Raw genomic sequence first — 12,421 nt, 5'->3', positions numbered from 1 at the left:
ATCAATGAACAACTAAGGTGTCGCAACGAAAAACTGATAATTGATGCTTCTTATTTCTCTCGGTTCGGGTCTGTCTGTCCCTATCTCTCCTTGTCTCTGACTCTGTCTCTGTCTCTGTAAAAAAACCCATATCTTGGGTTGGTAGATGGAAGTAAATTTAATTAGGGAAGATTTTGTGGTGGGACTCAACACCAATTTTAATCCTTTTTTCTGTGTTTTTTTCTTCACTTATCCTTTTAGATAATGTTGGTGGATGGATTTAAAGGACAGAAGGTTCAAGATGTCAAGAAGACTATTCAAAAGAAGATGATTGACACTGTATGTGATAGGCTCTCCTTGAAAGACGGTTTCAGGAGAAAAGCTTAGTTACTAGACAGACTTTACAGTGTTACTTAGCAGCAAGTCTGTAGTAGAACCTTGAGCTTTATTAGAGATAGCATAGAGTTTTGTGGCAGAAAATAGGAGACCTCTTTGGAGATTCACTGAAGGTGAACTTTCCACCTGTAACACTGATGGAAGTAGTGTTCTAAAGTTGGCACGTGCAAAGCACATCCAGAGAACTTCAGTATGTCTCTGGCCGTGGGTATCTGAGATCCTGGTGGTGTAATTCTCTTTCTGTAGTCCTTCATTTTTTACTCTCATTCTCCCTTCCCCCGCCATCTTCATTTCTGTTGTAACTTTTTCCTATGGAGCTACTTAACTACTTGTGCAATTAAAATTTTAGTTTTGACAGTTATATGCACCCATAATAGAGACAGTGGTCTGTAAGGCTTATTAAAATAAAAAAAACCCCACAATTTCCTTTTTTATCCTTCTGTATTCATTTTAAACTTTTCTTCTTGGGAGGGGCTCACTTTGAAAAGTTTTATAATAATTTCTTTTAGTATTGACCTCCCTCCCTCTCACACATCCCAAATCTAAGTGTTTGTAGTATAATTTCTTGATTTTACTTTTCAGTTTTAGGCATGAGCCACTGACTTTGTACTGTGGGATATCAAGATTTAACTCTTCCTTCCATCTTGTGGCTCCCTCTCTAACCTCACCATATTCATGTACACTTCTCCATCCTCCGTCTTTCTGATGTTAGTTAGGGCTTCTTGGATTCATCAGATTCCCTACAGAAGATTCTTCCCATCTCTGGCTTAAAGGGCCTAAGGCTCTAAGCTAACAGCATCCTTGGAGCCGAATGGGAGATTGCTAGTGTGGGTACCAACTCCCAGTGTGCTGACTTGCACTTCATCCCCATTTTCACTATGATTCTCAGATCCTCAGCTTTGTCTTCTGGCTGAGAGACTCGTATCCTCTCCAGAGAGTAAATCTTCACTGTCCATTGGCACAGGGAGGGCCAGGTGCCTGTCTGCATAGTGTGGGATTGGGGTATCTGGGGTTCTAACCTCTCTTTAAAGACTCATCCTCTTTTCAGCCTCACGTTACCTATTTCAGAACTGTCTTGTGCCACCAGGTCCTGAGTTTTTTGGAGGTGCTGCAGTGCAGATTGGATTGCTCCTCAGCTTTCTCTACTGCTGGCTTAGAATTCACCTAGCTGTCCTCAGTCTGCCAATACATTAGCACTCGTTCTGCTTTTTAGTTTTCAAAATCTTTTGGTGGATATTGTTTCTTCTCCCATTCTTCTTGTCTTTGTGGGTTCATGTCATTTAAAAAAGAAGGAGAAACCTTTCTGTTGTTTTTTTTATTGGAATTTTGAGAGGGAGCAAAGTTAAATGTGTTTTTAATTCACTGTCTTTAAAAAAATTCCCAGCTATTAAAGTTCAGCATGAGGAATTGAATTTAAGAACACAGAGCAATGAATCATTTTATGAGTAATGCTGAATATTATTTTTTAAAACTTATTTATTGATTTGTGACAGAGAGAAACATCGATCTGTTTCTATATGTGCCCTGACTGGGGATCAAACTCACAACCTTTGCATATTGAGACAATTCACTAACCAACTGAGCTATTTGTCTGGGACGTAAATATCATTTTAAAATATTTTCCTTGCTTAACAAGTTTGGGACCATATTACTTTAAGAGATACATAATATTTGGTAAAAAAAAAAATCAGTTTTCTAGTGGGAATTTTTCATGATGTTGTCTTTAGTAACAGCATTTTCTATTTTTAACTTTTTGTGCATCTTTTTAAACAAAGTTTTCTGCATTTAATTTTCTATTTTATTTCTATTTTTATTATAACAAGAATAAAAGGATGTCATAGGCAGCCTAACCTCCAAACTGTAGGCTAAGAAACAACTGAACTTTTATTTTTTCCACTGAAAGGGAATATTCGGCCTAGGGAAGGGGATCCACTTGACGAAGATGCACACCTTTTCAAAGCAAGTGTTCTATAGAAAATAAGCCAGATAACTTGACCCTGGAAAGAAGGAATATAGTGAAAATATGGGGGTTTGCCCTGGCTGGATAGCTTGGTTGGTTAGGGCATCGTCCTGAAGCTCAGAGGTTACCAGTTCGATTCCTGGTCAGGTCGCATATAGGAACTGCTTGATGTTCCTGCCTCTTTCCCTCTCTTTCTTGCTTAAATCAATAAAATAAAAAAGTTTTTTAAAAAGAAAAAATGTGGGGTTTTGATTATTGGTGGTACAGCATTTAAAAAAGATATTTATTGTACTTTAGGAATAGAGATTGATTTGACATGATACCTAACATATTTTATTTACTTTCATTTAGAGAGATGCATTTATTTACATGGAACCAGAGAAACAAGTTCTGTCCAGGTCTGCAGACGAATGCGTCGTGGCCCTATGTGACCAGTGGTCAGTCTCCTCTACCAAGAAGCTATCTCCTCCAGTCCCTTGCCTTCCTCTTTTGGCTTTTGTTCTTTCCTAATCAATTTGTATCCTTCCAGGTACTTGGATTATGGAGACGAGAACTGGAAAAAGCAGACATCCCAGTGCTTGAAGAACCTGGAAACGTAAGACAGAAGGAAGTGACGCGGGAGGGAAGGGATGTGAGAAACAGGGAAGAGAGTGGAGGTGAAGAGAGACACTTTGTTACTCTCTAGATTCTGCGAGGAGACCAGGAGGAATTTTGAAGCTACCTTAAGTTGGCTACAAGAACATGCTTGCTCACGAACTTACGGCTTAGGTAGGCAGACTTCACGTTTTTCTGTCTGAATGACTTTGGCAAATTAACACTTTTACCTTTTTTCCCCTCTCTTCTAGTGTTTTTCTGAATTGGAAATGAGAACTTTTGGGTAGAGGGTGAGGGAAACTGAGTTGTGGTCCCCTGTCATCTACCTGGGGGTAGAAGAATGTCTTCTCTAGCCCAGCTTGCTCTTTATTTACCATTTTGTTATTAATTATTTAAGCTATAGAACCAATATTTATTTATTTATTGATTGATTGATTTTAGCGGGAGAGGAAGGGACAGAGAGAGAGAGAGAGAGAGAGAGGAACATCAATTTGTTCTTGTATGTGCCCTGAATGGGGATTGAACTGGCAACCTCTGCGCTTTGGGACGACGTTCTAATCAACTGAGCTGTCTGGCCAAGGCTAGAACCATTCTTGAAATGTGGATTTATAGATGAAGTATCTCTTAGCTACCTTATGCGTTAGTTTTCTTTTTGCCTTGCAGGTACTCGTCTGCCTTGGGATGAGCAGTGGCTGATTGAATCACTCTCTGACTCCACTATTTACATGGCATTCTACACAGTGGCACACCTGTTGCAGGCGGGTAGCTTGCGTGGGCAGGCGGAGTCTCCACTGGGAATCAGGTTGGTAAATGGATAAGAGAGATAGTCTAGTTTGTTAGCAAGATATGTGATCTTTGATTTATGTATTGAAGCTCCTTTTTTAACATTTAGTTTTCATAAGAATTCATTTAGCAGAATTTTGTCATGCCATTTTTTTTTGTTTTAACATTGAACTAGAAAAAGTAATAAACAACTCCTCTTCTGTTATTGTCTGTCTTTCACTTTTATTGGAGTCTGCAGTCCTCATTTGTTACTCTAACTACATTAAGAGAGTCTTAATATTTGGATTGAAATACTGACTGACTCTTCCTAAAAAATTACACACATTACACACATACATATATATATATATATACATATATAGTTGTTGTTTGTTTTGTTTTTAATGCAGACCACAGCAGATGACCAAGGAAGTTTGGGATTATGTGTTCTTCAAGGAGTCTCCATTTCCTAAGACTCAGATCCCCAAGGAAAAATTAGATCGGTTAAAGCAAGAGTTTGAGTTCTGGTATCCTGTGGATCTTCGAGTCTCTGGCAAGGACCTTGTTCCGAATCACCTTTCATATTACCTTTATAATCATGTGGCTATGTGGCCAGAGCAGCGGTGAGTGCTGACAAAGATGTAGACTCAATTTATTGCTAATTGGCACAGGAGTCTTATGGCTTCAAATATATACGAAGTAGTTGTGCTGGGTATAGATTACTAGTTACACTAGCATCACATATCTATACTTATTTATGTTTTAATTTATACAAAGATGCAATGTTGTTGACACTATTTCTATCTCATGTTTTTTCATATAATAATATATTTCTAAGATCTTTTATCCACATATAGCCCTGCCTGTAATTTTTCAGTACTTACATAGTGATTCACTGTGTGCCTGTACCATAGTTTTTATAACCAGCCCTCTGCTAATGGACACTTCCGTTGTTTTGATTTGTTCCCTGTTACAAACAGGGCTTAGTAAGTATCCCTGTACGTTTGTCTTAGCAAACGTTTACAGATCTCTTAGTATTTATCTCAAAAGTTTAATCCTGGCCCTGGCCGGTTGGCTCAGCGGTAGAGCGTCAGCCTGGCGTGCGGGGGACCCGGGTTTGATTCCTGGCCAGGGCACATAGGAGAAGCGCCCATTTGCTTCTCCACCCCCACCCCTCCTTCCTCTCTGTCTCTCTCTTCCCCTCCCGCAGCCAAGGCTCCATTGGAGCAAAGATGGCCCGGGCGCTGGGGATGGCTCCTTGGCCTCTGCCCCAGGCGCTAGAGTGGCTCTGGTCGCGGCAGAGCGACGCCCTGGAGGGGCAGAGCATCGCCCCCTGGTGGGCAGAGCTCCCCCCCTGGTGGGCGTGCTGGGTGGATCCCGGTCGGGCGCATGCGGGAGTCTGTCTGACTGTCTCTCCCTGTTTCCAGCTTCAGAAAAGAAAAAAAAAAAAAAAAAAGTTTAATCCTAACCCATAATCTTTATGTTTCATTTTCTGTCCTCACACATTTACCTGTAAAGTGACAAATGGCCTGTAGCTGTGAGAGCAAATGGACATCTTCTCCTCAACTCTGAGAAGGTAAGGCTCCCTGCCTCTGGGGGTTAACAAGTCTGCAGAAGGCTTTTCAGGTGGAGGAAGTTACACTTCCTTTTATTTAAGAAATACAGAATTTGAAAATAAGAGAGTTAAAAATCGTACATTTAGCCCTGGCCAGTTGGCTCAGTAGTAGAGCGTCGGCCTGACGTGTAGAAGTCCCCGGTTCGATTCCTGGCCAGGGCACACAGGAGAAGCGCCCGTCAGCTTCTCCACCCTTCCCCCTCTCCTTCTCTCTGTCTCTCTCTTCCCCTCCCGCAGCCGAGGCTCCATTGGAGCAAAGATGGCCCGGGCACTGGGGATGGCTCCTTGGCCTCTGCCCCAGGCGCTAGAGTGGCTCTGGTCGTGGCCGAGTGACGCCCCGGAGTGGCAGAGCATCGCCCCCTGGTGGGCGTGCCGGGTGGATCCCGGTTGGGCGCATGCGGGAGTCTGTCTGACTGTCTCTCCCGGTTTCTAGCTTCAGAAAAATACAACAACAACAACGAAAAAATCGTACATTTAAAATGTTTAAAACTAACAGCATAAAGTTTTATCTTTAAAATTGCGTGTGTTGAGTAGATAGTATTAATTGAGGGGAGAAACCTACCTGTTATAACATTTTCTAGTAAACATTTGTACTTAGATTCACAAAAGGTGACCTGAATTGTGACTGGAGCAGAGAGAGAGACAGGGACACAGAGACAAGGACAGGGAACAGAAAGACAGAGTATCTTTCTCATCAAGCTGAGAAAATGGTTTGGTGGGGTTTTTTGTGTTTTTTTTTTACAGAGACAGAGAGTGAGTCAGAGAGAGGGATAGACAGGGACAGACAGGAAGGGAGAGAGATGAGAAGCATCAATCATTAGTTTTTCATTGTGCGTTGCAACACCTTAGTTGTTCATCGATTGCTTTCTCATATGTGCCTTGACTGGGGGCCTTCAGCTGACCGAATAACCCCTTGCTCGAGCCAGCGACCTTGGGTCCAAGCTGGTGAGCCTTCTGCTCAAACCAGATGAGCCCGTGCTCAAGCTGGTGACCTTGGAGTCTCGAACCTGGGTCCTTGGCATCCCAGTCCGACGCTCTATCCACTGCGCCACCGCCTGGTCAGGCTAGTTTGGTGGTTTTGGGTTTAGTTTTATACTGTGACTGGCCAATAAATTAAAAGAATAGAATTTCAGATTTTGTTGTAACATGACATTTTCTTTGGTCTCAACATTGTATTATACACTCTACTGATTTCATTGGTACAAGATACTTTATTGGCATATAGTGGAAGATTGATGTAATAATCACCTCTCTTTGGTATCAGCAAAGTTACGATAAAGACATAACATTGTGAAATAGTAAAGATTACTAGGCTGTGTACAGTGCCTCTGTAGATGTGCTGTCCTCAGGTGGAACACAATGTGAACAACCAGTTCTTGTGATCCTAAAGACAGGAAGTTCCCTAAAACCCCACGGACCTCATGAACTACCCCATTTATTTCTGGATGACTAATTAATATTAAGCTCTTCTGTATGCTCAACTGAAGTGTTCCAAAGTTGTAGTGGGAAAATTCCCACTGCTATTAGGGTATAAACTAACAGTGTGGTCTAATGGAAAGAGCAGTGGACTGAGTGTCAGACTGGAGAGCCTATCCTAGCTCTCACTAACTAGCTGAATGACCAGATAAGTCACTGTGGACTGGACTTGTCTCTGTCTCTGTAAAATTAGTTTAGGGTATTTTTTCCTTTTCACATTTCTAATCCTTTTTTTCTTGATCTGACTGTAGCCAACCCATTTAATTTGATTTGGTTGATTAGGTTTGTTTCCTTTGTGTATGGCCTTCCTAATGCCTACTCATTGGCTTTCTATTTCAGATGTCAAAATCCACGGGCAACTTTCTCACTTTGACCCAAGCTATTGACAAATTTTCAGCTGATGGTGACTATACTTTTTATTTTATTTTTTATTAAAATTAAGAAAAATTTATTGATATATATATATATATATATATATATAGAGAGAGAGAGAGAGAGAGAGAGAGAAAGAAGCACAGTGTGTTCCACTTATGTATACATTCACTGGTTGATTCTTATATGTGCCCTGACTGGGGATTGAACTCACAATGTTGGCAAATTGGGAAGACACTCCAACTGAGTTTCCCGGCCAGGGCTGAGTATATGTTTTTATATTATTGCTATTGCATAGGATTCAGTTCTCAGATTGCACAAAGTAATCTGTTTAATTGTTTTAATTTTATTGCTTTTCTCTTTTGCTTTTACGTATAAAGTATTCATTTTTTTTCTTTTTTGTGACACAGACAGAGAGGGACAAATAGGGACAGGCAGACAGGAAGGGAGAGAGATCAATACTTCGTTGTAGCACCTTAGTTATCCATTAATTGCTTTCTCATATGTGCCTTCACAGAGGCAGGGGAGGGGGTGCTCCAGCCAAGTCAGTGACCCCTTCCTCAAGCTAGCGACCTTGGGTTTCAAGCCAGTGACCATGGGGCATGCCTGTGAACCCATGCTCCAAGCCAGCCACCCCACGCTCAAGCTGATGAGCCCGCAGTCAAGCCGGCGACCTCGGGTTTCAAACCTGGGTCCTCTGCGTCCCAGTCTGACACTATCCACTGAGCCACCGCCTAATCAGGCTAAAGTATTTATATTTTGTGTACAAGCACCATAATATTTAAAACATAAGAATTGCTGAGACTCAACAATATTGAAATTAGGTCAGTTAATAACCCTCCCAGCGCTGGCCAGAAAGCTCGGTTGGTTGGAGCATCATCTGAAAGTGCAGAGGTTGCTGGTTCAATTTCTGGTCAGGGCATGTCTCTCTCTCCCCCTTCCTCTCTCATTGAAATTAATAAATAAAAAACAAACCAAAAAACCCTCCCATGGCCTCTAAGTGTTCAAGTGAAATTAAGAGTCATATGTCATTCACTTTAAATCAAATGCTAGAAATGATAAAACTTAGTGAGAAAATCATGTTGAAAGCTGGGATGGGCCGAGAGTTTCAGCAGTTAGCCAGGTTGTGACTGTGAAGGAAAAACTTCCTGAAGTCTGATGAAAAGTACCACTCCAGCGAACACAGGTCTAATAAGAAAGCGAAACAGCCCCATTGTTGATACGAAAGTTTTAGTGGTCTGTATAGAAGTTCACCCCAGCCACAACACTCCCTTAAGTCAAAGCCGAACCCAGAGCAAGGTCCTCTTTTCAGTCCTGTGAAACCTGAGGGAGGCGAGGAAGCTGCCGACCGAGAAGTTTAAAATCAGCACAGGTTGGTTCATGAGGTTTAAGGAAAGAAGCCATCTCCATAACACAGTTTCCTCACCCTTTTTAGCAGCAGTAAAGTGGTCCATTGCAAGGGCGTCCTGTAGTGTATTTGATTAAGCTCCTTTTGATGGCTTTTGCCCTTAGTATTTTAGAAGGGAAGATTTTGTTTGAAAAGTAAAATTTTATTAGTAGAAAACTTGGAAGAATCTACTCTAAGGACTAAGAATTAAATATGTATTTGCACACATAATGTACCAATGTGTGTCCTCAGGCATTAAAATCTTATAATAGTTTGCTGCCTGTAAATGAGACCGAGATGTTGATAGGGATATCTGTCCCCAGTTTATTATTTTTTCCTTTGCCTCATTGAAAATCACTTTATCTCGTTAACTCAGTGTGCCTGAGAAGAAACACGTATTGATGCTAAGGGTATGCAAATTAATACAGATGGTTCAGATATTTTAACAGCATCATTAGGGATTCCACTTTTGGTGATTTTTATTTTTGCTCTTGACCCATGACAATCCTTTAAAGAATTGATTATTTCCTTTTTTTACAAACACTTTTTAAAATTCTATTAATTTTTAGAGAGAGAGAAGCATGGATTTGTTGTTCTACTTATTTATGCATTCATTGGTTGATTCTCGCGTGTTCCCTAACTGGGGATCCAACCCATAACCCTGGCGTGTCAGGATGATGCTCTAACCAGCAGAGCTACCTGGGTAGGGCTGGTTCTTCTTTCCTTTCTTTTTTCTTTTTATTCAGTGAAAGGAGAGGAGGCAGAGAGACAGACTTCCACATGCACCCTGACTGGAATCCAGCTGGAAAGCCCACTAGGGGGCGATGCTTTGCCCTCCTTGGACATTGCTCCATTGCTCAGCACCTGAGGCAGAGGCCATGGAGCCATTCTCAGAGCCTGGGGCCAAATTGATCCAATCGAGCCATGGCTGTAGGAGGGGAAGAGAGAGAGTAGAGAAACAGAGAGAATCGAGGGGGAGAGGTAGAGAAACAGATGGTCACTTCTGTCTGCCCTGACCGGGAATTGAACCCGCGACATCCATACGCCGGGCTTTTGTTTTCTTCTCTCAGGAATGCGCTTGGCTCTGGCTGATGCTGGTGACACTGTGGAAGATGCTAACTTTGTGGAAGCCATGGCAGATGCAGGCATTCTTCGTCTCTACACCTGGGTGGAATGGGTGAAAGAAATGGTCGCCAACCGGGACAGCCTAAGAAGTGGCCCTGCCAGCACCTTCAATGACCGAGTCTTCGCCAGGTAACCCACGGGCTCCGACCACTGTGCGCTTCAGTGTTGCTTAGTCCTGCTGCATTTTTAAGTTTGCTTTATTCCCCTCAAAATAAATTTGATGCTAATAATAGCTCCTATTCATTGAAAGCTTACTTGTGCCAGTTACCATGCTAATTACTTTGAATCCATTATCTGATTTTAGCCTCATAGCAACCTTATATAATAAAGATATTTTTAGTTCTATTTTATAGTTAGAGCAGTTGAGGCTTAGAAAAATTATTTCATTAAATGCCTTAAAGCTGGTAATCGCAAACTAGGGATATGAATTTGCTTCTGTCTTTCTCCAAAGCCTGTTCTCATAACCATTTACCAGGCTCTTGCTTTAAAGTAGGGCGGAATGGTTCAAGGAAAGGTAGATGAAAGGAAATGGAGAATTATCATTTTCTTTTCCCTTCAAAAGATGTTTATCAGCCTTGATGTATCAGGAACCATCCCGAGCACTGGTCTTACAAAGGCGGGGAAGACTCGATTCTTCCCTGCTGTCCAGCAGGAGAGAAAGAACACTTTTCCCGATTATAAGTGGAAAATAGGGATGCAGGGAATTCAGATGGTGTGTGAGTTATGGATTTCTTAAAAGTTAACCAGGATTTTGCGAGGCACGGAGAAAGCCGTGGGAAGTGTGTGGTATTTATTCGCAGTACGGTGTGCGGAGAGCACACGTCCCAGGTGAAACACATGGGGGATAGATTAAGAAAGGCCTGCAGTAGAGGGAGGTGAGGAGTGTTTTCCTAACTATCCAGTGTCAGCTGTTTAAAATGCAAGAGTTAAACCTGACTACAACTTTATGTCAGCTATTTTCAGATTGCAGGTTGGGCTTTGAAACAAAGTTTCCATCAAGGAATTTTTAAATAGGAACATGGTTGACAGTGTTGTCATAAGCAGGAGCTCTCAGCAGTGTCAGATAACAATGTGTACTTAGAGCTGGAGACTAAATAATAGGAAGGTGACAATAGGTAGTTTTAAGGAACACAAAAGTGGTTTTGTGGTGGAGCAGTTTTAAATGTTTAGGCATTGTTCTCATTTTAACTGCGTTATGAGTATGTGCCGCAGGCTTTTGTACCTATCTATACTGTACTTGCCTTTATACTCAATACCCTTTTTTTTCCTATTCACTAGTGAAATGAATGCAGGAATTATAAAAACAGATCAAAACTATGAAAAGATGATGTTTAAAGAAGCTTTGAAAACAGGGTTTTTTGAGTTGCAGGTAGGCTGTTCATTTTTTTAGTAGCTCTAAAATGTCAGCGTGAACATGATGTACTTGCCCTTTCCGCTTCCTACTGTATCATAAAAGCTCATCTCAAGTGGAGACCAGGAATTTTGTTAAAATTTTAAAATTCTTCAATAAATTGTGATTTTAAATAGTTTTCTCTGATACTTTTTCTCTTCTGCTCCTTTAACATAAGTAATTCTGCTTCTAGTTGAACTGTGAGCATTAATAAGGAGAATATCTAAAAATTGGGAATACTTTCCAGAGAAACAATTTTAAGTTGACGAAAGTCCTCTAAGAAAATAAAGGTATAATCGTACCATTTTCTGAGGTTTTCCACAAGGTGTCAGTATTTTCTCATGTTTGGCAGTTCAAGTCTGTAAAGTAAAAATGTAGCTTTAATCAGTTTTGTAAAATATTGCATTGGGATTTATGTAACTTGGTTTTGATAGACTTGGTTAAGTAAGGATGAGTGCTGAGCACACCAGTGTGCCTTTTTTGATACCTAATATCTTTTTTTATATGCTGCTGAGAACATTCACCCTTAGTATACAGTTTAAATGGTTCAGCCTGTTTGTGTTACAAAATATCTTTTAAAAAACTTGTTCTTGAGACTCATCAATCTGCAATATCTTTTGGACAAGGATTGACATACATTTCCTTGCAAATCATTAAAGTAATGGCTTTACAAAAATTCTTCATGGAATTTTAAAAGACTAAAAATTTAAAAATGCATTAAGAGGGAGCTACTGAATTTTTTTCTCTATTTTTAAAGAAGAATGGGGAAAGAAATGGTAAATAATTTTATATTTTTTAGGCTGCTAAAGATAAGTACCGTGAATTGGCCATTGAAGGGATGCACAGAGACCTTGTATTCCAATTTATTGAAGTTCAGACACTTCTCTTGGCTCCGTTCTGTCCACATGTGTGTGAGCACATCTGGACACTCCTGGGAAAGGTATCTGTATACATTGAAGACGGTATGGGTGGTTTTGACTTTTGTATCATTAAACAAATGTTGTGGTGCCGTTGTTACTTAAGAGAAAAAAACCTGAAAATGAATATTTTAAGAATAATGCTGGATTCATCATCATAATTGTAAAGGGTTAAACTGAAGCTGCCTCCTGTTTAGACAGGTGCATCATGTGTGTGCCTTTATTTGTATACATACAGTGTATATATAATTATGTTTTAAAAATATTGATTGTATACATGTTGTCCACCACCTGATTCTTGGTAGGAAATGTTATGATACATTTAAATTATTCAGGTATACATTTCAAGACTTGTATAACTAATATTGTCTTTCCATGTGTTTGTTAAAGAGGCAAAAATACTGAGAAAGCTATGTTATGAACCGCTTGTAAACAAAGATAGAAGTGT

The 12,421-nt window shown here is 40.5% G+C and overlaps 1 protein-coding gene across 1 annotated transcript in view; it reads left to right on the top strand.

Annotated features, from left to right (window-relative positions):
- The window catches only part of LARS1 (leucyl-tRNA synthetase 1), a 56,146-nt gene that overhangs the window by 23,873 nt on the left and 19,852 nt on the right, over window positions 1-12,421 (top strand). Inside the window, exons 15-25 of the mRNA XM_066341989.1 lie at window positions 241-318; window positions 2,687-2,772; window positions 2,865-2,930; window positions 3,021-3,103; window positions 3,593-3,731; window positions 4,102-4,314; window positions 5,210-5,267; window positions 7,122-7,185; window positions 9,612-9,795; window positions 10,945-11,035; window positions 11,856-11,996. Coding sequence (XP_066198086.1) covers window positions 241-318; window positions 2,687-2,772; window positions 2,865-2,930; window positions 3,021-3,103; window positions 3,593-3,731; window positions 4,102-4,314; window positions 5,210-5,267; window positions 7,122-7,185; window positions 9,612-9,795; window positions 10,945-11,035; window positions 11,856-11,996 — 1,203 coding nt within the window. The remainder of the gene's footprint in view (window positions 1-240; window positions 319-2,686; window positions 2,773-2,864; window positions 2,931-3,020; window positions 3,104-3,592; window positions 3,732-4,101; window positions 4,315-5,209; window positions 5,268-7,121; window positions 7,186-9,611; window positions 9,796-10,944; window positions 11,036-11,855; window positions 11,997-12,421) is intronic.

Source organism: Saccopteryx leptura, chromosome 6, assembly GCF_036850995.1.
Source record: "Saccopteryx leptura isolate mSacLep1 chromosome 6, mSacLep1_pri_phased_curated, whole genome shotgun sequence".
Classification (NCBI taxonomy): Eukaryota; Metazoa; Chordata; class Mammalia; order Chiroptera; family Emballonuridae; genus Saccopteryx; species Saccopteryx leptura.
The sequence above is the reverse complement of the archived record's forward strand: the minus strand, read 5'-3'. Positions and strand labels throughout refer to the sequence as shown.